We start from the raw sequence: 26,258 nt of genomic DNA on the forward strand, positions 1-26,258 counted from the left end.
AGGTCTGTACATTTCTATTCTTTTTTTTTTTTTTTCATTTCTATTCTTTTAGGTCTGTTTTAATGTATAGACTCTGCCTCCACCTCCCCCCCTTTAAACTACGTATTTGTCAAAAGCCAGGGTTATGTATCCTTTAGGATTTCCCGGTCTGGATCTTGTTGATTGTGTCTGTGTGGTATAATTTAACACATCCGTCCCACCTCTTTGTTTTCTGTGCATTTTTCACTGCATCTAGAGCCTTGACTACATTCAGATTGTATTTACTTATTTTTTGAGGGGTGGGGGGAGTCTATGTTATTGGTGTATTCTTTCATCAAGATTGATTGATTTTCTACTATTATACCAAGGAGCTAACCATGACCCTTGGTGTAAACCCCAATTGGTCCTGATGTATTACCCTTTTTTCATATTATCCTCTTTATGTATCGCTGAGCTTGGTTTGCTGATTTGTTGAGCCTCTGTATTCATGAGGAGGCCTGGTGGTGCAGTGGTTAAACTATCCTGCTAACTGAAAGGTTAGAGGTCTGAACCCCCCATCTGCTCTGCCGGAGAAGGTTGTGGCAGTCTGCTTCCAGAATGATTTACAGCCTTGGAAATCCTGTGGGGCAGTTCTGCCATGTCCTCTGGGGTTGCCATGAGTTGGAATCGACTCAGCAGCAGTGGGTTTGGTTTTGTGTTCATAAGTGAGACCAGCTTCTAATTCTCTTTTCTGGGGACTGTCTCCCCAGATCTCGGGATCACAGTTACATTCAGTCTTGTAAAGTGAGCTGCTGCGTGTACCCTGTGGGGACTGTTTATGGAAGTATGATTTCTTTCTTTTCTTCTGGACGAGAGAACTTGCTGAAGCTTCCGGGCCTGGAGTTGTAATGAGAATAGGCCATTTTAAACCTCATCTGCTGTTTGATTAGATGGTTGGGGTTATTAAACTGGTAGATGAGAGCAGTGAATTTCATATTGATTTAAGCAAGATATCTGTGCATTTTTGAAAACCACGTTCTGTGATTTGTAGCTTAAAAAATGCAGATTAAAAAAAACATACTATCACCACACCAAAAAAAAAACATATTTCACTAAGTGAAATAAGTCAGTTGCTAAAGAACAAATACTGTATGATCTCACTTATATGAAATAAGCGAATATACAGAAAGCAAAGATTATTAATGGTTACTAGGGTGGAGGGAGGGGAAGGGCCTTTGTTTGGGGGCATTGAGCTGACGTTAATGGTGTGAATGTTTTGGAAAAGGATGGTGATGATGGTGAAAATGTCATTGATGTCATTGAATTGTAAATGTAGAAGTAGTTTTGGTGTGTATATTTTCCCCACAATTAAAATACTTTAAAAAAAATCAATGGATCGTCAAAATTAAAAATTTTTGTGCTTCAATGGACATGATCAAGAAAGTGAAAAGGCAGCCTACTGAGTAGGAGAAAATATTTGGGAACCACATATCAGATGAAGACTTAATGTCCAGAATATATGAACCAAAAAAAAAAAAAAGAAAAACCGAGGAGCACCTGGTGGATTTCAACTGCCAGCCACTTGGTTAGCAGCTGTAGCATTTAACCACTGCGCCACCAGGGTTTCTGAAGAGATGAACAGCTCCTACAATTCACTGGCAACAAGACAAACAACTCATTTGAAAGATAGACAAAGGAGTTGAATAGACATTTCTCTAAAGAATATGAACAGATGGCCAACAAGCACAGGAAAAATGCTCAGCACCATTAGTCATCAGGGAAATGCACATTAAAACCACGGTGAGACACTGCTTCACACCCACTAGGGTGGCTATGCTCAGAAAAATGGAAAACACCAAGTGTTGGTGAGGATGGAGAAATTGGACCCCTCATCCATTGCTGGTGAGAATGTAAGCGATACAGCCACTGTGGAAAACAGTTGGCGGCTTGTCAAAAAGTTAACCATAGAATTACCATGTGACCCAGCAACCCCAATCCTAGGTATATACCCCAAGAAATTGAGAACAGGGACCCAAACAGATACACGTACACCAGTGTTCACTGCGGCATTATTCACAACAGCCAAAAGGTGGAAACAACCCAAGTGTCCAGCAGATGAGTGGATAAACGAAGTGTGGTATAGCCATTCAATGGAATGTTATCCAGCCATAAAAAGGTATGAATTCCTGATACATGCTACAACATGAATGAACCTTGGAAACATTAAGTAAAATAAGATGCAAAACGACAAATATGGTATAATTCCACTTATATGAAATATCTAGAATAGGCAAGTGTATAGAGACCAAAGTAGATTAGTGGTTACCTGGGGCCGAGTGGAGGGGTAACGAAGAGTGAAAAAACCAAAACAAGCCTGTGAAATAGGTATATTCCCCCAAGAAACCCATTGCTGTCGAGTCGATTCCAATTCGTAGTGACCCTGTAGGACAGAGTAGAACTGCTCCATAGGGTTTCCAAGGTTGTAAATCTTTATGGAGGCAAACTGCCACATCTTTCTTAGACCCATTTTATAGATGAGGACATAGACTTGGAAGATGAAACAGTCTGTAATTGGCAAAGCCAAGTTTCTTTCCTGACGTTTTGCTGCCTCCTGGCAGGTAAAAACGACAAATGTGATCTTAGCTCGAGCACCTGGCTTATGTCTGCATTCTACATTTATTGAAGCTCCCAGGCCCATCTTGGACTTTACTGTCTGACTTAATAAATTCTAAATGATAATGGTTTTTCCTGGATGAGCGTAGACGCTGCTGTTAGCTGAGGCTGATTTCCACCGAATCAGCAGGAACTTTGCACAGCGATGGTAAAGGTTTAAGCAGGAGAAATGTGTGCACAGTACGTGTCTCCATGAGACAGAAGGCAGACGAGAGTTCCCCACAGAGATGAGAAGAAAAAGGTTAGATAGCAATCTTAATTTTTTTTTTCCAGAATTTTCTTAGGGGGTGATGTCTGAAGGCCACTGATCCCAAGAGGTGAAAGCAGAGCAGGTGGGCGGAGGAGCTGAGCGCCATGCTCCATGTAAAGCCGGCCTCCCTGCCCACCAGTGTTGCCGGGAGAAACTAAGGCCCAGCAGTGCTTGCTACTGACTGCTGACTTCTGCCTGAGCTGTGTCCTGGAGAGACGCGCAGACGGATGGGATCCCACCTGCTGCCTTGCTGAATCGTGTGAGTCTCTTGTTTAAAAAGCCTTTGATGGCTCCCCGTGGCCTGGAGTCCCAGCCCCTGCTCTGCAGTCTAACGTTCAGGGCTTTCAAAGTCAGGCCACCCTCTCACTAGCCCCTGGTTCAGCGCATCTCATCTTTCTGGATTCTTCTCCCACACATTGTACTTTGCCAACTTTGTGGTTTTTGTTAATCCCTCTCCATACGTGCAACTAGAATGACTCAGGGTCCGGTTCCTGCCCCTTTTGGAGCCTTCTGGAAGTGATCTGTTCTGTGGCACTTGAAATTCTACCATTCTTCTGGCAGTAAAAAAAAAAAAAAAGAGAGAGGAAACGTTTGTCTGTTGGTGGCTGGTGTTCCCAACACAGGTTCTTAGTGAGGTTCTGGGGTCAGGAGTAGGTGTGCGGAATTCACGTGCACAGAGACAGATATCCAGGCAGGAGCTGGGTGTGTTTGCACGTCTCCCCGTGCCCACAGCTGACCCAGAGTCTCAGTGAGTGAGTGTGTCCACATGGAAGAGCAGGCTGTGCACACTGGAGAAACCCCGAATCTGCTGGTGCTGGCCCTCAGATCAGGAGCGGTTGCCAAGGATTTAGTGGTATGTGGCTCCAGCCTGAGTATTGCAGTGGGAGGCGGGATAGGTACACAAATGAAGATGTCTGGACACCCTGAGTGGGGGGCGTGTAAACCAGGCCTTGCTGCTGGTGGGCCTGGGCTGAACTAGCTCCCTGGGAAAGACACTTCTGACGAGAGCCTTCTAGTCCATTGCTGTCAAGTTGATTCCGGCTCATAGGGACCCTGTAGGACAGAGTAGAGGTGCCCCATAGGGTTTCCAAGGCTGTAAATCTTTACAGAAGCAGACTGCCTCATCTTTCTCCCAAGGAGCTGCTGGTAGGTTGAAACCATGGACCTTCAGGTTAGCAGTTGAGCAGTTAACCACTACACCACCAGGGCTCCTTCTGGCCTTAAAGATAATGAGAATAACAGACGTGGCCTGGGCGGCTGCTTTGCAGTTGCCATCCCTGAAGTTAGGAATCACCTCTAAGGCTGGAATTGGGGGCTAAGGACCCTCGCCCTTAGAAGATTTCTGTTCCAGCCCCGGGGGTGGGGGTTCAGGAACTGCAGACCAAGAAGTGTGGCCCACAGCCTTGCTGGCACTCGCCCTGTGGCCCCTGCTGGCTTCTGTGGTGACTGCCTGGGAGAGGAGCTTTGTGCTGTGCAGGAAGGAGGGAACTAGAAAATGGCTCCGCACCCCAGATGCTGGCTCTGGAAGGAGAGGCCCAGGAGGGAGTGATGGAGCGCTCAGGGGCCCAATGAGGCAGAAGAAGATGGAGCTCTGGCGCTGGCCTGCAGCGCTGGACAGGAGAAGCCAGTGGAAAAGAGACAAGGTTTCAACCAGAGCTGGACAGTTAGCGCCTTTCCTGGGCCCAGTAGGGAAGATGCCTGTCTGATGAGCAAACATTCTGTGAAGAGGGAAGACCTGTGGCCCCTTCCCAGACCTGTCAGTTTCCAGCCTGCCTTTCAGAGCCCAGGCTGCGGGTAACCAAGTACAGGCCCACTCTCAGCCTGCACAGCACCCCCTCCCCGCAAGACCCCCCCCATAACCTCCCCCACAGGCCCTTCCCTGCCCCCTCCCTGCTCGGGCCCCCACACAGGCTCCCCTCCCCTCACAGGCCCCCCCACAACAGGCCCGCCGCTGCTGGAGTGTAGGCAACCAGGCGTTCTCTGCTTGCGCTGTCAGACCAGGGATATGATAATTACTCCAGTGACAAAGGGCTCCTTTCTTTACAAAATTCTTTCCTCCTCCAAACCTCCTCCCGCCCCCCTTTTCAGCAGCACTTCCTGGGGAACAAACACTACTTGTTTTAGGGACCAGCGGAGGAGCTCAGATTAGAATAAAAGCTCTGGCAGATACAGAGCACTCATCACGCCCCCTGCAGATGCCTTTGTCCAGACGCATCGGGAAGGAACGCACAAAGCGCAGTTGGGGCTGAGACTCAATTCTGTTGCCTGGTGTCTGGGGTGGAGGAGTCCCAGCCGCAGTCGCCATCTTGTGCTGAGAGGCCTGCTCTGCCCCAGGCTCCAGGGGTCACTGTGTCAGTCACCTCTGGTTTCTAAAAATAGCTAAATACCACAGATGCAGAAGCTTTGGGGAAGAAGTCAGAGATACTTAAAGAAAAGTAAGGTTTTAAAAAAAAATTATTGTGCTTTAGATGAAAGTTTACAGCGCAAATTCGTTATCTCATTCAAAAATTAATACACAAATTGGTTGCAGTCGCCGCAATGTGTCAGCACTCTCCCCCTTTCCCTCTGCACCCTGGGTTCCTTGTGTCCACTGGTCCCCTTTGCCGACTCTCCTGCCTTCTGGGCTTTGGTTTTGGGCAGGTGTTATCCACGTGGTCTCGTATACTTGATTGAGCTAAGAAACACGTTCATCACGTGTGTCCTTGTTTCTTTTCTCAGTCTGCCTAATGAAAAGTAAGGGTTTTTTAAAGCATTTTAAGAATTGGAAAGTTTGGTGATTGTGTATTGTCTTCAGAACGGTAACATCTTAGAAGACGTTACAGGTAAGATGTTACACATCTCTGCGTTACAGTCCTGCCTTTACTTTCTAAGAAGAACTAGGCAATACCTCGTAACGAGTTCAGTCTCAGATCAGTGACTCAGCCCTGGGGTGAGCAGTACGCTTCACGCCTGAAGGAGCAGAGCAAGGCATCTTCCTGCCAGCAGGGCCTTGTCACTGTCACACCAGGAAGGGAGGAGAATTCAGTACCTTCTGTGCGCACTTGCTGGCCCCTCATGGGGAACTTTCCACTTGGGCTGTGCCTCTCCTGGCCCAGTTTTCTTCCGCTGACGCTCTTCAGAAGCACTAGACGGATGTAGAAGTGAGCAGCTGTGAAGATGTAGAAGTGGGCGGCCGCGGAGACGTAGAGGTGGGCGGCCGCGGAGACGTAGAGGTGGGCGGCCGCGGAGATGTAGAAGTGAGCAGCTGTGAAGATTCTTGGATCTGAAGAAGAAACAGGTATGGAGTGACAGCCTCATCCTGCTCGATGGAGTCTGCCCATGTGGGGTGCCTACTGTGGACACCCCAGATGGGCGCGGCCACCTCAGCAGTGGCCATGCAAAGGTGAAGCTGCATACGGGTTCACGGTTCCTAGGGATCCCTCGGGCAGCCAGCCGAGCCTGACTGCCTATGTCCGACCAGCTCTGACCTGTCCACCTGCACCTGCACCTCACGGCGCTGCTGAGTGGTGTCCTCTGATGTGCCATGGCCCCCCCGCCGACCCCCACCCCCTATTCTCTGTAACACTCAGAGTGGCTCTGCTGGAAACCACGACAGACCCTTTCCGAACTGCAGCTCAGGGTCCTTAAGGGCCAGGAGACGAGAGCTGTTGTTGATGGCCAAGCCTTGGGCTCACCCCAGGGCTTCCCGATGCTGTGAAGCGGTTCCTGCAAGTAGCCTTTCTGAAGATGAGGTGCGCTTCTGTGCTTAAGCATGGGGAAAGTGACTGGGAAGGTTTCAGGAACTAGGGAGAATGGTGTTTTCAGTCACCTGACAGGTCTTGTCACACGCTGCCCAGTGCTTGGTGCTGGAGCCCTGACAGACACCTGGGGCTCACTGTCTGGGGGGTGAAGCAAGGGCGCGGGTAGCTTCAAGGGGTACTGCCTCACCTGGGCTCCGTGCGGGCTGGGGGATGTGACATTGACCCTGAGGCCTGTAAAGGACGAGTGTGGCAGATGAGAAGGGGGTCAGAGGGACACTGCAGAGCCCCTGAGGAGGGAACATTGCAGATGGTGGAGGAGAGGGGGGAGGGGGGAGCACATGGGCCTGCTGAATCCCACGAGGGTTTTAGACAATCCTGAGGATAGTGAGTGCTCGTTGAAGGTTTTTAAGGAAGGAAACAGCGTGATGTGAGTGGGCACTTGAGGAAGTGGCTTTGGCTGCACTCTGGAGACAAGGGGTGGGGGCTGAGTGGACGAGGGGCCCGTCCTGAGCACTTGGAGCTGTCCAGGTGGCTCAGGCTAGCACTGGCACAGGGTTGTCATGGTAGAGGGCAGAGGGGCTTGTCATCTCCCATGGCTGAAACCTCAAGGGCAGCGGCCGCAGGAAGAAATGGGGTGCATGCTGTTTGAGCTCTTAAGTGGTGTGAGGACGAAGGGGCAGTGTGTGCCTTGGCGGGCTAGACCCAGCCTAGAGTCTGCAGAGCTCGTTCCTGCCACGCGTGGGGAGGAAGCTTTCAGCACGAAAGCGCGTGACTCCCTGGGCTTGGCTGACTCTCAGTTCCTACGTCTTCTGCAGCTGTGAGAGAGGCTGGTCCCATGGGGAACATTCGCTGCAGCCTGTGGACTAGCTGACAGGAAATGGTAGACGGCTTTCATTCCAGAGGCTTCATCACCCACAGTGTAGAGCTGACGGTGCGTGAAGTCTCAGAGGCCTGTTGCTCAGAGTCGGGCGGGGCCAGCGGCCGAGCACCTTATGGCAAAAACTGTACTCAGTAGCTTTAGGTAGTTTTCTTTAAAAAATACATCCTTACCATTTTCCTAATACACACACACTTATATGTTTGTCTCTGGAAGACAGTAAGTATGGAAAACATAACTAAACTTTTTTTTTATTATATTGATAATTTTGGATGTTCTATTAGGTTTCATTTACTTCCTCACGAAAAACTTCGGGAAAATTAAAAATTTTGGTGCACTTAATTTAATGGTACAAAAACATGAAGATTTAGACTATTCGTTTCTGATCACCCCATCTCCAGAAAGCCTCTCTAGTGACCTGGCCAGGCTGGCAGGGAAAGTGCTGGAGCCACTGTGGGTCCCTTTGGGGACGAGGCCGCAGGGAGCTGAGGCAGCTGGCAGGATGCTGTCCTGCGCAGGTCCAGGGAAGAGGTGTCTGTCGGAGCACCATCAGGAGCACCATCAGGCCCTGCCGTGGTGTGCTGGGGCTGGCCCACCTTGAGAGCCGGGTGTTACATTTTCCGGAATTCTGTTGGTTGTTAACAGAGCCGTTATTACAAACCAAGTTAAAATTAAATTAGGTTAAAAACAAACGTAGTAAATACTCCAAATTCATCACCTATTTGTTTTACTACATTTTACAATTATCTGCACATGTGAGGTTGTTTACACCCATTCGTCCGGCGCTGACGCCACGCTGGTGCGCCCGTGCCGCCGCTGTCCCCGGCTGGCGCTCACCAACGGGCCGCAGTCTGCCCTGGCGGGGCGTTCCCACCGCGGGAGTCGGCAGACGCTCCAAATCAGGTCAGGACTGTATTTTCTAGGCACATTTTCTTTATTTATGTTACGCTGTAATACAAACCTAAAGCAGTAAAGCTGCTATCGTCAAACTAACCTCATGGGACAACCGACACTTAAAACCCTGCCACAAGGAAGCGGAAACCGTGATTCTCCTGATGTCCTCAGAGAGGGCCTGACTCCTCCTAAGTGGGAGGAAGGAAAGCAAGGCCTTCTGGACATTTAAATTTTACGTCCCTCTGCATCCTGTTTGTTGTTGTGTGCGGTGGAGTCGATTCTGTAGTGTTTTTCTTTTTTTTTTTTTTTAGGAGAAAATGTTAATGATGCCGATTAGATGGTAGTGTGTTGCCTGCAGCTGTTAACGCTGTGAACAGCAAATTGAGGAAACATTCCCGTGTCCGTAAACTGGCATTCCCTTCAGCAAAGAAGTTCCTTATGTCATTGTCAAGGAAAGAAAATTCCAAAAATGACTTCTCATTTTGCTTTTATCTTACTCCTTAACATCAAGTGACGTGCTTGAGCTACACTGGTTAGTCAGCTGCAACCACAGGTTAGATGGGGATACAAGAACTGGGCAAAAATCAACGAAAAACCCCAATGAGCTACCAGTCCATGCCACCAGGATGGCTGTAATCAAAAAGACAGACAATAACAAGTGTTGGCGAGGAGGTGGAGAGATTAGAACCCTCACACCCTACTGGTGGGGTTGTAAAGTGGTGCAGCCGCTGTGGAAAACAATCTGGCAGGTCCTCAGAAAGTTACACACAGAGTGAGCGTATGACCCAGCAGTTCTGCTCCTAGTTATCCCCCCGGGGAAATGAAGGCAGGTATCCCCACAAACTCGTACATGAATGTTCGTAGCAGCACTGTTGACAGTAGCCAAAACGTGGACACACCCCAGGTGTTCATCGGTTGCTGGATGGATAACGCACACCAGGGGACATTGTTTGGCCGTCCGTGGGCATGAAGCACTGTCATGTGCTACAGCATGGACAGAACTTGAAAACATGCCGAGTGAAAGAAGCCAGCCACAGAGGAGCACATGTCTAGGAATTCCCTTTCTTTAAAATGTTCAGATAGGCAGAACTATACACATGGAAAGTACATTAGGTCTCTTTTTGGGGTGATGAAAGTGTTCGGGGGGGGAACATATATATATAGTTGTTGCTAGGTGCTGTAGACTGTTGTAGAGTCGGCTCCGACTCACAGCGACCCTATAGGGTAGAGGAGAGCTGCCCCATAGGGTTTCCAAGGAGTGGCTGGTGAATTTGAACTGCCGTCCTTCTGGTTAGCAACTGAGCTCTTAACCACTATGCCACCAGGGCTGCATATATACAGTAGTGATTGTGAATATACTAAAAACCAGTGAATTTTACACTTCAAAAGGGTGAATTTTATCGTATGTGAGGTATATCTCCTTAAACCTATTATTTAAAAAAAAAAAATGAAAGCGGTGTGTGAGAATCAATTGGCGAGATGGAATCTGTGAAGAATATTACTGCGTATTTTACCATCTCTAAGTTGTATGCTTCTTGGTGTTAGTTGCTGCAGTCAGCCCCAACTCCTGACGACCCCACGTCCAGCAGAGTGGAACGCTGCCTCGTCCTGCCCCATCTTCACGGTCGTTGGTGTGCTCAAGTCCGTCGTTTTGAACACTCTGTATTTGAAGTGCCTTCCAACCTAGGGTGCTTGTCTTCCAGCACTCTTTCAGACAGTGTTCTGTTGTGACTCAGAGGGTTTTCAATGGCTGATTTTTGAAGTAAAGTCCCAGGCCTTTCTTCCTAGTCTCTCTTAGTCTGGAAGCTCCACTGAAATGATTCACTATGGGTGATCCTGCTGGTATTTGAAATACCGGTGGCGTAGCTTCTAGGGTCATAGCAACATGCAAGCCACAATTGTAGAGACTGTACACCACACGTTCTTGTATCAGTAAAACTGATAATAAACTTAAGTACACAGAAGGTCTCCCCCTTGTTAAGCATTTACCTGCACACACTGCCCAGCGGGCATCTGGAGCTGGTCCTCGCCTTCTCCCCGTACCTTCTCTGCTCCTCTGTCCCTTGTCCTCCACATAGTGCTCACGTCCCCCGGGGCAGCCTGGCAGATCCCTCCTTACGCTCCTAGGGCCTGGTGCGTGTCTTAGGCTGCATTTTGTGGGACATTCCACTCTAACGATAGTATTGTCACCAAATTTTCAATTCATCTCTATACACTTTATTCTTTTTAGTGATAAAGCATTTTCCAGCAGTTTTTCCCCAAATGTAACTTTTTAAAAAACTAATTTGTTAAGATTCTTTAATGATTTGAAAATGGTTTTTAAAAATTTTTTTGCCGGTTCAACTCTTTACAGGTATACAACTTACTGACAGCAATTACGATAGTCAGCTGTGAACCCTGCCCTTAATCAACGAGATTTTTCTTAACCCCCCCTCCCTCCTCCCTCCCGCCCCTGGTAACCGCTGATAAACTTTGGTCTCTGTACGTTTGCCTTTTCTTGTCTTTTTATATAAGCGAGGTCAAACAATATTTGTCCTTTTGTGACTGGCTTATTTTGCTCAGCATAATGTCTTCAAGCTTTGTTATGGATTTGATTGAACTGTATCCCCCCAAAAATGTGTCAACTTGGCTAGGCCATGATTCTCAGAATTGTGTGGTTGTCCACCATTTTGTGATCTGATGTGATTTTCCTGTGTGTTTTAAGTCTTAACCTCTGTGATGTTAATGAGGCAGGATTAGAGACAGTTATTATGTTAATGAGGCAAGACTCAATCTACAGGATTAGGTCTCTTTTGAGATATAAAAGACTCCAGCAGAGAGGAGAGGACCCTCCTACCATCAAGAAAGAAGAGCTGAGAGCCGAGCTCATTCTTTGGGTCCCTGAACTGAGAAGCCCCTAGACCCAGGGGAAGATTGATGACAAGAACCTTCCTCCAGAGCCAACAGAGAGAGAAAGCCTTTCCCAGGAGCTGACACTCAGAATTCAGACTTCTAGACTGTGAGAGAATAAATTCCCTTTGTTAAAGCCATCTCCTTGTGGTGTTTCTGTTATAGCAGCACTGGATGACTAAGACAGCGCCAACCATACTGTAGTTGCTTTTTTGTTTAATTTTTAAGATATTTTTCCAGAAAAATTTAAAGTCTGAGGAAGTTAAATACATTTTTTCAACATTTCATGCTCATTCACTTGTTTTTCTAGACTCAAATAGTTTCTTAATGATAAGCATTATAGTGCTAATGATGGAGCCTTGGTGGCACAGTGGTTAAGAGCTCAGCTGCTAACCAAAGGTCAGCAGTTCGAATCCACCAGCCATTCTTTTGAAACCTTGTGGGGCAGCTCTACTCTGTCCTGTTGGGTCACTGTGAGTCAGAATCGACTTGATGGCAGCGGGTTTGATTTATAGTGCTGATGAGCTGAACGTAATGCAGATTTTCAATAAAATATCACAAGGCTAGTGTCATCCTGGGGGGGCCTGGTGGTACAGTGGTTAAACACTTGGCTGCTAACCAAAGTCAGCAGTTTGAACCTACCAGCCCCTCCATGGGAGAAAGATAATGGCAGCCTGCTCCTGTAAATGTTACAGCCTGGAAACCCTGTGGGGTGGCTCTTTGTCCTATGGGGTCACTATGCATGGGAATCCACTCGACAGCACACAGCAACAGTGACAATGTGGTGCTGAAGGAAGAGCTGTGATGCCACAACTCAGAAACCTGTGTTTTCAGGTATCAGAAAAGAGTTTTATTTTATCATATAACCTGACCTGCTGACTGCGAAGGAGTGATGGCATAGCTGCGCGACCGCTTGGCATGTCCTGTGTGGTTTCTGACATCTTCATGCCCAGTAGCTGCACCAAGCTTGTCACAGCCCTCACACTAAATCCGGTACGACCCTTTCCTGCTTCAGAGTCCACCTGTTTTTAGAATGCTTGGAAATTTGAGAAGATTTAGGGAGACCATAGCATACAAGATTCCCTGGAATGTTTTGAAAAGAATACATGGGGTGCCGGCCTAGGAGGGTTGTGCGTTTAGCCATGCCCTTTAGTAACGCGTGTCGGCAGTGATGAAGGCAGCCCCTGAGGCGGAAAGTGAACAAGCTGTGTTTCCTGACCTGTCTACAATGACTTGGTTTCCTTTCCCAGTCTACGTCTGGCTCTTTAGCTTCTTTGACAAGGGTTGAGTCCAGGGACTTGAACGATGCTCAGATCCAAGTTGGGGGCAGGGAGGCGTGGGGCGTGTTGGAGCTGGCCAAGTGACCTCTTTTGTTGAGCACCTGACCCCTCTTTCCCACGCTGCCTGTGTCTCTTCTCCCATAACTAGCCAAGCGGATCGTTGTCAAACACACAAGCTTCGCCTGGTTAGCTTTACCAGATTTGTAAACTTACTATTTCTTATTTTTCACACGAAATTATCAGGAAGCAGCCAAGTAGGCAGAAAGCTGCCCTACATTTCTAGTATCAGTTCCTTGGAAATGCCAGGTTGTAATCGTGGAGAAGTGCCTGCTGAAGGCCAAGGAAAAGTTGAATTTTGTTTGCTGTAGTACTTTTTGGTCTTTGTAAAGTTTTACCACTTGTAATTGACTTTACTGAAGTCTAATTTATGTATGATACAATGAGTACACCCATCTAAAATGTACGGTTTGATGAGTTTTGAAAATTGGGTAAACCTACTTAAACACCACGCCCGTGAGATACAGAACGTCACTCCAGAAAGTTCCTGCGTGTCTTTTCCCAGTTACTCCTCTCCACCCACCTGCAGGCAACCACTGGTCTGATTACTTTTTCTAGAATGTCGCACAGAATCCTGCGGTGTGGCCTCTTTTCATGTATTGTTTTGAGACTCATCCTTGGTGCCATAGGCACCAGCGGTTTACTCATTTCGGTGGCTGCGTAGTTTTCTAGTTGCTTATGGGGCGGGGCTGTAACTCTGTTCTGGTTGGAGGTGGAAGTCCTGTTCCAAAGAGCTTGCCTTTTTTTTTTTTTGTAACTAGGAATATGATTTCCAAGTTGGATAGTATTAAGTTTTTCCCCACGAATTTTGGTTACATTGATCTATTACCACTCAAATGTAAAGCTGTTCTTTTAATTGTTCAGCTCATCTTTTTTTAATATTGAGTCTATTGAAGTATAATTTATAGCAGAATTTACTTTTTTTTTAATTGAGCAGAATGCACTTTTGACGCCATCAGCACGGTCAGGTTATAGAACATTTCCATCATTCCCAGGAATCCCTCTGGCCTCAGCCCCTGCCCCCACCCCAGCACCGTCCTTGCCCGGGTGGCTCTGACTCGCGGCGACCTCGTGTGTAACAGCGAAATGTTGCCCGGGCCTGTGCCGTCTTCGTGATCATTGGCCCCTTCGAGTCCACTGTTGCGGCTCTTGTGTCTCTGCGTCTCATTGAGGGCTTCCCTCATCCTGTACTTTGTCAAGCACGGCGTCCATTTTTAGCAATTGGTCTTTCTTGGTTATGTGTCCAAAGTAAGTGAGTTAAAGTCTTGCCTTCCTTGGTTCTAAGGAACATTCTGGTTTTGTTTCTTACATGGTATTTTGTCCAGAATGTCACATAAATGGAAACACACAGTATGTAACCGTTGTAGCCTGGCTTCTCAGCACAGTGCACTTGACTTTCATCCAGTCGCGTGTGGTTCTCCAGCACTATCCCGTTGTTCGGATATACCACACTTTGTTTATCCATTCATCAGCTGAAGGACGTTTGGGTTGTTTCCACATCTCGGCAGTTATGAATAAAGCCACTTTAAACATTCACGTACGTACAGGTTTTTGTGTGGACGTAAAATGTATTCATTTGTCTTGGATAAATACTTAGGAGTGAAATTGTTAGTGGCGTGTCAAGTGTATGTCTAACTTTAACATAGACTGCAAACCATTTTCTCCAGAGTGGCTGCATCATCTTACATTCCCACTAGCAGTGTACATGAGTTCGCTTGTTTTACATCCTTGACAGTGCTTAGTGTTGTCAGTTTTTTTTTTAATTTTAGCCATCCTAATAGCTGTGAAGTATAGCATCTCATTGTGGTTTTAGTCTGTATTTTCCTAATGATGTTGAACATGTTTGTATGTGTTCGTTTGCATCTCTGTATCTTCTTTGGTATAATTTTTATTCAAATATTTTGCCTGTTTTTCAGTTGGATTGTTTGTTTTCTCACTATTGAGTTTTGAGTGTATTCTGGAAACAAGTCCTTTATTAGACTTGCATATATTTTCTCCCACCCCGGGCTTGTCTTTTCATTTTCTTAACAATGTCTTTCGAAGAGCAGAAGTTTTTAGCTTTGGCGAAGTCCAATTTATTTCTTATTTTATGGTCTTGCCTGGTCATATCTAAGGAATCTTTTCCTGATCTAAGGTGGCAAAGATTTCCTTCTAGAAATTTTACAGTTTTATATTTAATATTTAAGTTTATGATCCATTTTGAGTTAATTTTTACATATGGTATAAGGTATGGGTTGAGTTTGATTTGGTTTTTTGGCCATTAAGTTTGGGGCTTGGGGGCCTTTAAAATGTCAGATTGTTCTAGCACCATTTGTTGAAATTGCATGATGTAAAAAAAAAAAAATTTTTTTTTTTTTTAATGTTAATAATACAGGAAACTCCATAGGCATAGTCTTAAAAAGAGGGAACAACCAGGGCCTTTAATGAAAACCGACTGTTACTTTTATAATTCTAGTGCGTCTCTTAGTTGTATGTGTTAATCCCATGCGTTTTGTTAAAGGTCTCAAGATTCTGCCCTCCAAAAAACTCTTGCCATGATTGGATAGGACCCCCAGATAAATACTCAAACCTTCGACCTGTTCAGTTTTACATCCCTGAAGATGAATCACCATTGGAACAAAAGCTTCGAGAACTAAGACAAGAAACACAAGAGTGGAATCAGCAATTCTGGGCAAACCAGAACGTGACTTTTAGTAAGGTAAGTTTAAAAGGAGGCCTGGTGGTGCAGTGGCTAAGTGCTTGGCTGCAACCCAAGAGGTCGGCAGTTCACGCTGCAGGAGAAAGATGTGGCAGTCTGCTTCTGTAAAGATTTACAGCCTTGGAAGCCCTATGGGGTAGTTCTACTCTGTCCTATAGGGTTGCTAGGAGGCAGAATGGACTTGACAGCAGTGGGTCAAGTTTAGGATCAGAATGTAAAATAATATAGTTGGCCACTTGGGGGTGCTAAATCCTTAGTATTTGGGGTGTGTATGTGTGTATATGTGTGTGTACGCACGTACATACATATTATTTTTTAAACCATGATGTATTGTGAAACCTGTGAGAGCCGAACCCAATGAGACTGCCTTGTCTTTCCGGGTCTTGCAAGTTTCCCACCTTTGATAGGGTACAGTCCTTATTTTCCTGTCATTTGTTTTAGGGGAAGATATTAGAGTTTCCCTCTCTGACAGATTTCTGCATCACGCAGGCTCTGGCTTTTGCAGGTTTAATGTAACTGTATATGAGGAGTATTGTTTGTCCACAGAAGCATTGATCTGGAGACTTTGAAGGGACTGAAGTGGTCTATCCCCAATGATGAAGTTAATAAGTAGCAGAGCCCGAGCTGAACTGTTTGTCTTGTCCATACACGGTTTTGTGTGTGTTTATATGTCTGATAATTTGGGCTTGTGGGATGTGTTGTTATTCTTCCTGAGGATTTGCTAAATTAAAATAAACCACCTGACAAAGAGGTGTGCATATTCCAACCCAGGAGGAAACCATTCGAACCTCACCTGTTTACCCATTTGGGTGGATTGTGTCACGGAACATGCGTTTATCCTGTCCTGTGTGTTTGTAAACAAATGATGCTTCCTAAAGCCTGTTGCACATCTCATTTTCAAATCCTATTTTAAGCACAAGACTTATAACCAAATCCCAATGGTTTAAAATGGGCTTTGAGATGGGCCATTTCTTAGAATGTCCACATCCAGACTCGTCCAGAACCCTCTGAGCTGTGTTCTAACAAAGGAAAGATGGAGGGGAGGAGAAAGATTATGACCATCATCTTTTTTAGGAAAAAGAAGAATTTATTCACTCAAGACTGAAAGCGAAAGGCCTGGGGTTAAGAACTGAATCAGGTCAGTGCCTTGGTTCTTTCTTTGCGAATGTTGTTTTTGCTTGAGCAGCTACACGAGAAGATAAAAAGGAAGGATGTTGAGTGAAGGAGGCAACGTTTGGGGTGAGTCGTGCCTCCTTTGGTCGGGCACTTTCAGGATGCACTCAGGGGACACAGCTCGGCTCCTCTTGCGGGGCCTCTTGGTTGTACCTGTCCTGGTACCCCTTGTGAGGGGACATAACTTGGATTATTCTGCCTAGTTTCTGTACTTGGCTTTATGTTGAGTGGGAAGTTGCAGGCTGACTACGGTGGAGCGCGGATCACTCAGGAAACATTTGTGGTGTTTCTGTGCTGTGCTGAGCATGGGCCTCGAGGCGATCAGGCCAGAAATACAGAAATACACCAACAGCTGGAGATGGCACATCCTGGTCCCAGAGCTCCCTATGGCGGGGGGGTCATGTGTCGGTGTCCCTCACCACCACCACCTGCTCCCTGTTTGGTCATTCAGACAACTGCAGTGACAAGTGAGCCTCTGTGCCAGGCACTGTGCCACCTGCCTGTGGCAGGCTATGCTCCTGTCCCGTGTCCTCAAGGCAGGGTGAAGTGGTCCCAGGTGTGGCCTTCCAGGACTTGTAAGTGTGGGTGAGCTAATGGTCACCGTAGTCAGCGTCCCCAGCAGATGTGAGCACTGTGGAGATAAGCATGTCCCTGGGGTCCACCAGTCCACACCGGCACCTGTTGGGTGTGCTTACCTGCATCATTGTGTGCTGACACTCACAGACCCAGATGTGGACCCGGTCAGGCCAGCTCTGCCCCAAGAGGGACATGTTCAAGTTAGGAAGCATGTTGTTTCCTTCCTCCACGATTGTAGCCCACAGTTCCTTTCTTAGACACTGCATAAAGCACTGGAGTGTGCACGAAGAAGCACGTTACACGTTATGCTTGCTTACATAATGCACGTACATGTATGTCAGTTGTGAGGCAAATGGGTTATGTTGTGATCATTAGGTCTAATAATAGAGGCAGGGTCTTACTCAGCTAGTGCTGCCGTAACGGAAATACCACAGTGGATGGTGTCTCAGTCACCTAGTGCTGCCGTAACAGAAATACCACAGTGGATGGTGTCTCAGTCACCTAGTGCTGCCGTAACAGAAATACCACAGTGGATGGTGTCTCAGTCACCTAGTGCTGCCGTAACAGAAATACCACAGTGGATGGTGTCTCAGTCACCTAGTGCTGCCGTAACAGAAATACCACAGTGGATGGTGTCTCAGTCACCTAGTGCTGCCGTAACAGAAATACCACAGTGGATGGTGTCTCAGTCACCTAGTGCTGCCGTAACAGAAATACCACAGTGGATGGTGTCTCAGTCACCTAGTGCTGCCGTAACAGAAATACCACAGTGGATGGTGTCTTAGTCACCTAGTGCTGTTGTAACAGAAGTACCACAAGTGGATGGTGTCTTAGTCATCTAGTGCTGCTGTAACAGAAATACCACAAGTATGGCTTTAGCAAAGAGAAATTTATTCCCTCACAGTTTAGGAGGCTAGAAGTCCAAATTCAGGAACAGCTCCAGGGGAAAGCTTTCTCTCTCTATTGGGTCTGGAGGAAAGTCCTCATCATCTATTTTCCCCTGGTCTAGGAGCTTCTCAGCACAGGCACCCTGAGTCCAAGGGACATGCTCCCCTCCTGGTTCTTCATTCTTGGTGGTAGGAAGTCCCTCTGTCTCTCTGCTGGCTTCTCTCTTTTATGTCTCAAAAGAGATTGATTCAAGATACAGCCTAATCTTGTAGATTGAGTCCCACCTCATTAACATCATAGAGGTTAGGATTTACCACACATAGGAAAACCACATTGGATGACAAAATGGTGGACATTCACACAATACTGGCAGTCATGGCCTAGCCAAGTTGACACACATTTTGGGGGGACACAATTCAATCTGTAACAGGTAGATACTTTCCCCCTGAGTCTTTTTTTGTGGTGATGTAATACACATACCATAAAATTCAACTTTTTGAGGTGTACAGTTCAGTGGGATTTTTTAGTGTAGTCACAATGTTGTACAACCGTCACCACAGTCTAATTCCAGAACATTTTGTCCCCCCAGAGAGAAACCGCACACCCGTTAGTAGTCATTCTCCGTTCCCTCCTTCCCCCAGCCTCTGGCAGCCACCAGTCTACTTTGTGTCTCTGTGGATTTGCCTCTTCTGGGCATTTCATATAAATACCACGTGTGATCTTCTGTGACCAGCTTCTTTCAGGTCAGGGTTCAGCCATGCTGTAGCAGTGTCAGAACTTCAGTCTTTCATGGCTGAATAATATTCCACGTTTTGGTTATCTGTTCGTCCGCTGGTGGACTTTTTTGTTGTTTCTACTTTTGGATGATTATGAATAATGCTGGTATGAACAATTTTGTACAGATTTTTGTGTGGGCATATGTTTTCAGTTCTCTTGGGTTTATACCCGGGAGTAGGATGGCTGGATCAGATCGTGACGCTGTGTTTAACTTTTTGAGGAACTGCCAAGCAGTTTTCCAAGCAGTTGCCCCATTTTACCTTCTCCCCAGCAGTGTGAGGGTTCCAGGTTCTCCACACCCTCCTGGACACTTGTTGTCTTCTGTCTTTTCCATTCTGGCCATCCTAGTGGGTGTGAAGTGAGTGTGAAGTGGTAGCTCACTGTTGTCTGGATTTGCATTTCCCTGATGGCTAATGGTGTTGGCCATCCTTCCGTGTGCACATTGGCCACTTGTAAATCCTTGGAGAAATGTCTGTATTAAAACCCTCTGCCCGTTTTTAAATTGACTTTTTGTCATTTTACTGTTGAGTCATGAGAATTCTTTATATATTCTAGATACAAGTCACTTATCAGATAGATGACTTGCAGATACTTTCCCCCATTCTGTGGCCTGTCTTTTCACTTTCTTGATAACGCACAAAAGTTTGTAATTTTGATGAAATCCAATTTATCTATTTTTCTTTTTTTTTTTTGCTTGTGCCATAGGTTTTTTTTTTTTATCTAAGAAACCTTTGTTAAATCCAAGGCCATGAAGATTTACACCTGTGTTTTTCTAAGAGTTTTATAGTTTTACTGTTACATTTAGGTCTTTGATCAATTTTGAGTTAGTTTTTGTCTGTAGCATGAGATAGGCATCTCACTTCATTCTTTTGCATGGAGATCAGTTGCCAGCGCCAATTGTCGGTAAGATGGTATTTCCCACTGAATCTTCTTGACCCCCTTGTCAAAAAAAAAAACATTAATTAAGGGTAGGGTTGCACAGCTGATTATAATTGCTTTCAATAAGTTGTATACCTATAAAAAGTTGAATTGGCAAGTCGTTTGATAGATACATTTACAACAATGACAAAAAAAAAAGTAGCTGCTGCAGCTGCTTGCGTACAACCAGACACCTCATGGGATTTGGTTCCTCGGTTTGGAGGTTTAGGGTCATGATTTCATGGGACATCCCAGTTAATTGGCGTAATAACATGTTTAGTGCTTTGGTTCTACCTCCTGGAGCCCTAGTGGCACAGGGGTTAAGAGATTGGCTGCCAACCAAAAGGTTGGCAGTTCAAATCCACTAGCTGCTCCTTGGAAATGCTATGGGGCAGTTCTACTCTTGACCTATATAGGGTTGCTATGAGTTGGAATTGACTCAACAGCAGCTGGTTTCAGGTTCTACCACCTAGTTCTTTGCACAGTGCCTGGGTCTTAAAAGCTTGCAAGCGGCCATCCAAGGCCCAACAACTGGTCTCTATTTACTTGGAGCAACAGAGGAAGGAGAGTCAGAAATAGGAGGCGGATATGGACTGTGTGGCTGGTTGCCTCCAGGCACAACTTGCCTCCTTTGCCATGAGACCAGAGGAAGAAGGAGGTTCAGAAATAGGAGGCGGATATGGACTGTGTGGCTAGTTGCCTCCAGGCACAACTTGCCTCCTTTGCCATGAGACCGGAGGAACTGGATGATGCCCGGCTACCATTACTGAACGTTTTGATCAAAGAGGAAAATGCAGAACAGAATTTCAAATTCTTGTGGCCTCTAGACTTTCTCTGAAGCTTGGAGGGTGGATGAACCCCTGAAACTTTGTCCTGAGATAATCTTTGAACTTTGAACCAAAAATATTCCCCGAAGTCTTCTTAAAACTAAAAAATCGTTTAGTTTTAGTGAAAAAGTTCTGCCTTGAGCCTTATGCTCTTTTAAGAGCTGTCTATATGGGATTTTTGTTTGTTTGTTTTTTTTATATGGGATTAAACTGACAACAGCGACTCTAAAAAGATTGGATGGGAATCTTAGGGGGCAGTGAGTTTATATTAATGAGGGAGCAACACCTCGGAAAAGGAGGTGAGAATGTTTGCACAACTGGAAGGATGTGACCACTGTCGGTACGTGGTGCCTGTAGAAGCTCTGGAGTTGGTGTATGGTTTGCTGTGTATATTCTCAACAACAAAATAAAAAAAAATTTAAAGAAAAAAAATCAATTATCCATACATATGAGAGTTTATTTCTGGAATCTTAGTTCTATTCCATTGATTTTTATGGCTATCCTTGTGCTTTGCCTTGATTACTGTTGCTTTGTAGTAAGTTTTAAAATTGGGAAGTGTGAGTCCTTCAGCTTTGTTCTTCTTTTTGAAGATTGTTTTGGCTATTAGGAGTCTCTTGCATTTTCATGTGAGTTTTAGGATAAGCTCGTCCATTTCTGCAACGAAATCTAGCTGAGATTTTATAGGGATCGTGTTGAACCTGTAGGCTGAATTGGGGAGTCTTTCTATCTTAACAATACTGTCTTCCAGCCCGTGAACGCTGCTGTCTTTATTTTTCTCAATGCTGTTGTGCCCTTAGTTTTCAGTGTTCAGGTCTTACACTTTCTATGTTAAATTTGTTCCTAAGTATTTTATTCTTTTTGATGCTATTATAAATGGAATTGTTTTCTTAACTTCCTTTTTGGATTGTTCATTGGTAGTATACAGAAATAATTGACTTTTTAATATCAATCTTGTGTCCTGCACCCTTGCTGACCTTGTTCGTTAGCTCTAATAATTTTCCGTGTATTCCTTTCCCTTAAGTCTTAATGTTTATGTTGAAATTAACTTTCAGGTCAAAAGGCAACACTGAATGCAGAGGAAATGGCTGACTTTTACAAGGAATTTTTAAGTAAGAATTTTCAAAAGCATATGTATTATAACAGGTAAGTGTTTACTTTTTTCCTAAAAATTAAAACGTCACATCCAGATTGGGTAGGATTATTTTCTTAGCTGAATTTAGTGGCGTTCGTGTTTATATCAGAGGCAGAAATTGTATGACTTTGTCATCTGAGTTCTTTGCTCTTTTAAATAAGGTTGATGGTTTAATATTATTTGCATGGTAATCCAGTAGCAGTTAGCACCCCTAGTGCTTGGACAGTGGTCTCTGAACAACACCTCACGCTAAAACGAACCTAGGCTCCTTGGGGAAATGTCTGGCTCCAGGTCTGAGTCTGTGACATCTTAAGCCGGAAAACTAGGAGGTGAACAAGGATTCCTGAGGTCGTGTCAAAACAACATGCGACCAACTCAAAGGAGCTCACACAGCCAGCAATGGAATAATTGGAGCCACAAAAAGAAAAATGACTGCCGTGGACTTAAATACATCAAGGATACAAACATCCTTGTGATTGAAAGGATGCTGACAAACGCTCTTGGGCCCTCTCTGAATATTGCTAGGGTAAACCAGTTGAAACCAGTTGCCATCAAGTTGATGCCAACTCTTGGCGGCCCCAGGTGTGTCAGATTAGAACGGCGCTCCATAGGGTTTTCAGTGGCCGGTATTTCAGAAGTCGATCACCAGGCGTTTCTACCAAGGCACGTCCAACCTTTGGTTACCTGCCGTGTGTTAGCCATTTGCACCACCCAGGGACCCCATCGCTGGGGTATTCTTTTATTCTGAAAGTTGATAAACCAAAGAAAGAGTCAGAAGAATCCGCCCCTCTCCTGCCTTTCCTGTGCCGACTGGTTTTGAAGGTAACCAACGAGGGAGCATTTATCCTCATGGAAAAGTGGCGGCTGACGCAGAAACAGTGATGCAGTTAGAAAGTCACCTTTTTTCTAGTGAAACAGTGGATCTAGGCAGCAATCATCCAAACCAAAAAAACCCTAAACCTATTGCTGTCAAATTTATTCCAACTCATAGTCAATTCCAACTCACAGCGACCCTACAGGGCAGAGTAGAACTGCCCCATAGGGTTTCCAAGGAGCTGCCAGCCTTTTGGTTAGCAGCCAAGCTCTTAACCACTGAGCCACCAAGGTTCCAGCAGTCGTCCGTGGCTACTAAAACCATGAGGCAGAAAGGCTGATAGGGAACCTTGTAATGGGTGGCCCGGCTTATCACACCTGAGCCCCACCATCAACCTTCTCACCTAACAAGTGAGCGGCTGTCATGGTGGTCTTGGTGTGATCCAGGCGTGTATGGCGCCACCTAGGGGGAGTCCTTAAAACAATTTAATTGAATTTGAGTCCAGTCAGGCCTCTCATCTAAGTACCAGTTTATAGGAAACAGGTAGGGGTGTGGAGGTGTTGCATACAGAATTATGTTCAAAATGATAAAAAAAAATTTGTTGTCAGTCAGAGAAGATGAAACAATGACTATATGTTAGGTTGTATTAATAAATCATTGTTTGTTTTATTGGACACAGTGATGATATTGTGGTTATTTCTCTAAATGTTTTAACTGGTTACAGATACTTACTGATGTGTCTGTACTGGTGAGATGACTGGGTGTGATGTTTGAGACTTGCTTTAAAACTAACAGCGATTTGGCAACGACCACAGGCAGTGGTTACACAGCCTGGTTAATGTAATGGACATCACTGAATTGTACACCTGAGAAATGTCAAATTGGCAAAATTGAATTATATATTTACTTACAGCAACCAAAAAGTAACTACAAAGTTTTGGATCAGGCTGGCAAAACCAGCTTTAGAGAATAACAGTGATTTTGAAGCTGGGTTAACTCAACATTATGACTCTATCTTTGTGCATATTAGAAATTTCTAGAAGAAAGCTTTAAAAAATAAAACTATTTGCTTTTTAAATTTCTTAGTTGTCTGGCATAAAGGTTAGCCCTGAAACATCTGGATTCTGTTTCCGGTGCTGTCATTTATTACCGTGAACTAGTCGAGATGTTCAGTCAGGCAGGTATTGGTTATATTTCTCTGGGCCTTTGATTTCTCAAGTGGACGCCTAGCATGTTTGCACCAGGCACGACCTCTGATAAGCGTGGTGTTTCCTGAGCCTCGTTCAGGATGAGGAGAACCAGCCTTACCCAGGAAATGGCGGGGTCCAGAGCTCCCCTGTCTGTGCCCTCCCCCTGCTCTCTGTTCCCTGTTGAAACAGAAAAAGCTGCGTCCTCCCCCCACAACCCCACACTTTAACACGAGCCTACCTGTCTGTCCTGGTAGAGGGAAGTCTGGCTTTTCTGTCTTAACCTAAGAACTTTTATCCTGGTGGGAGAACAGTTTTCATTCTGGGAACCTTACTTACCTAGGGCACTACGTCTCATTCATAGCACCAGGTAAGTGGATGGCAGGTAAGGGTTGTCATCTTGTGGAGAGGGTTTCCCACCCAGCACACCAAGACTTCAGGAGACAAGCTGCCGTCTCCTCTGAGCCCTTGTTTACTCTCTTTCGTTTATGCTGAGTCCTGTCTAGGACAGAAGCTCCATGTTCGGTTGTGAGCTCATTGGGCTGAGACGCACGGGTCCTTGTTGCCTGTCGGGCCTCCAAGGGCTGAGCACCCAGAGTCTGGAATGTGGACGTTCAGGTTGGGCATTTCCCGACTCTGTCTATTCACTCAAAGCCGCTGACAATGGGGCAGATTTGGGAATTTGGGGGTTTTCTGCAGCGTAACTCAGGCAAGTGAGCCTGTGAGTGTGTGTGGACGCCATCGCGGTGTTTGTATGAGCAGCTCTGAGCCCATGAGTGTGTGTGAACACCATTGCGGTGTTCATATGAACAGCTCTGAGCCCGTGTGTGTGAACGCCATTGCAGTGTTTGTATGAGCAGCTCTGAGCCCGTGAGTGTGTATGGGCGCCATCACAGCTTTGGTATGGGAAGCCCAGATGATCTAGAAAAAGGATATGGAGCTTTATGATGCTGGCCTTTTTGTGAGTTAGCTTGTTATGCAAATTAGGTGCCATGGCAGGCCTTGAGGATGGGCCACACCATGTCCCTTGCAGAGCACCTGGCACTCTGTTGGTCATGCCATCGTCACTCAACCGTTGTGTACCCAAGAATGGATGCTGCTTGACTCAGGGGCCCAAGGCTTCCTGGGGTCCTTTAGAGTCTTTATGAAAACCTTGAGAGGATTGCAGTGAGCCTCCTGGGAGCAAGAAAAGGTGGGGTGCTCGGGGCCATTCCTAGGGAGCCTCCTGCTCCGCCTGACATGAGGCCCACGAGGAGAGGAAGGCTTGTCTGGGTGTCAGTCATCAGTACTGGGTGTCTCACGCGTGATTGCTTTTTCTCTTCCTCAAATGCAGAGACTGGTACAGGCGGAATTTTGCCATCACCTTCTTCATGGGAAAAGTGGCCCTGGAGAGGATTTGGAAAAGGCTTCGACCAAAGCAAAATATGATGAGAAGTTAGGAGCCTGCCCTGGCCCCCCAGCATCCAGGCTTCCAGGACAGATGGCTGATTGTAGGGTCCTAAAGGACTGTAAGTGCCCGGGACTTCCCGAGCGAGGGCCCTGTGCCATTGCCCACCCAGGATTGGGCAGGTCCAAAGTTCAGTGCAGGCGTGGCCCAGAAGACGTGGGTCCTGGTGCATCAGCCACGTGATGCCTTCTGCTGTGGTTTTCAAGCGGCTCTTTGTCATGCCATGGTGTTAAAATCATGCCCTTTCTGTCTGATTTCTGTGTCTTTGAATTATGCCCGTGTGAAACTGAGCAACGTAAAATACTAATAAAGCTTCACATGAACAGGTGTGGCTCAGTGAAGGGGGTGATTTCACGACTTCACGGCTTGGTTGTGGGTGAGCTGTGCAGTGTCCCCAGTGGGGCTGTATGGCTAGTCACAGACCCGCTGCCTTCCCTGTGGCCAGCGGTTCAGGGGACGCGCCCCCAGTGGAGTGCAGTTGTCCTGGAGCGATGGGCGGCACAGACAGTTGCGGTCCTTGGTCAGGGTGGGGGGTTGTCTTCAGCCTCTCCCCACGTTTCCAGTGAGATAGCGCCTCAGTTACCCAGGTCCTCCACGACGACTTGGCTGGATCGTGTCCCTTTTAAAACCAGCAACACTTGAAGAGGGCCGTGTGGTTGTGAAGGACGCGGCTCTTTGTGGGTGCGTCGGGAGATGCGTGGCCAGCGTGTGGGAGTGCAGAGCCTCCCACCCAGGGCAGCGGCCTTCAGGGCCAGGGCCGGGGCCCGGTGTCAGATATTTAGAGTTAGCCAGAAGCTACTTGGCAAAGAGTTTTTATTCTAAAATGAGGAGTGACTATAAGTACTGAGGGTAAGACTGGATTTCCTCTGTGGCTGATAAACTGCTGACCCTGAAGGTGATTTCCGAGAACTTGCAGAAACACGAGAGAAAGCATATCCCCCAGGGCCTTGGAATGCCCCATTCAGGTGTAAGAAGCTATGCAACCTGCATGTGTGGGAAGAGAAAGAGCAGAAAAGCAGTAACCAGCGGGGTTAGGGTACTGGGTTAGTGTACTGGGTTAGGGTATAGAAGGACTGGGTTAGAGTACTGGGTTAGGGTACTGGGTTAGTGTACTGGGTTAGGGTACTGGGTTAGTGTACTGGGTTAGGGTACTGGGTTAGTGTACTGGGTTAGGGTATAGAAGGACTGGGTTAGGGTACTGGG

The 26,258-nt window shown here is 46.3% G+C and overlaps 1 protein-coding gene across 1 annotated transcript in view; it reads left to right on the forward strand.

The window, feature by feature from the left end:
* The window catches only part of LOC126083982 (cytochrome c oxidase assembly factor 8), a 32,872-nt gene extending 7,183 nt beyond the window's left edge, over positions 1-25,689 (forward strand). Inside the window, exons 2-5 of the mRNA XM_049898093.1 lie at positions 15,119-15,316; positions 16,391-16,454; positions 21,528-21,618; positions 24,942-25,689. Of these exons, the coding sequence (XP_049754050.1) occupies positions 15,119-15,316; positions 16,391-16,454; positions 21,528-21,618; positions 24,942-25,047 (459 nt within the window). The 3' untranslated portion in view covers positions 25,048-25,689. The remainder of the gene's footprint in view (positions 1-15,118; positions 15,317-16,390; positions 16,455-21,527; positions 21,619-24,941) is intronic.
* The last annotated feature ends 569 nt before the right edge of the window (positions 25,690-26,258 follow it).

This window comes from Elephas maximus, chromosome 10, assembly GCF_024166365.1.
Source record: "Elephas maximus indicus isolate mEleMax1 chromosome 10, mEleMax1 primary haplotype, whole genome shotgun sequence".
NCBI lineage: Eukaryota > Metazoa > Chordata > Mammalia > Proboscidea > Elephantidae > Elephas > Elephas maximus.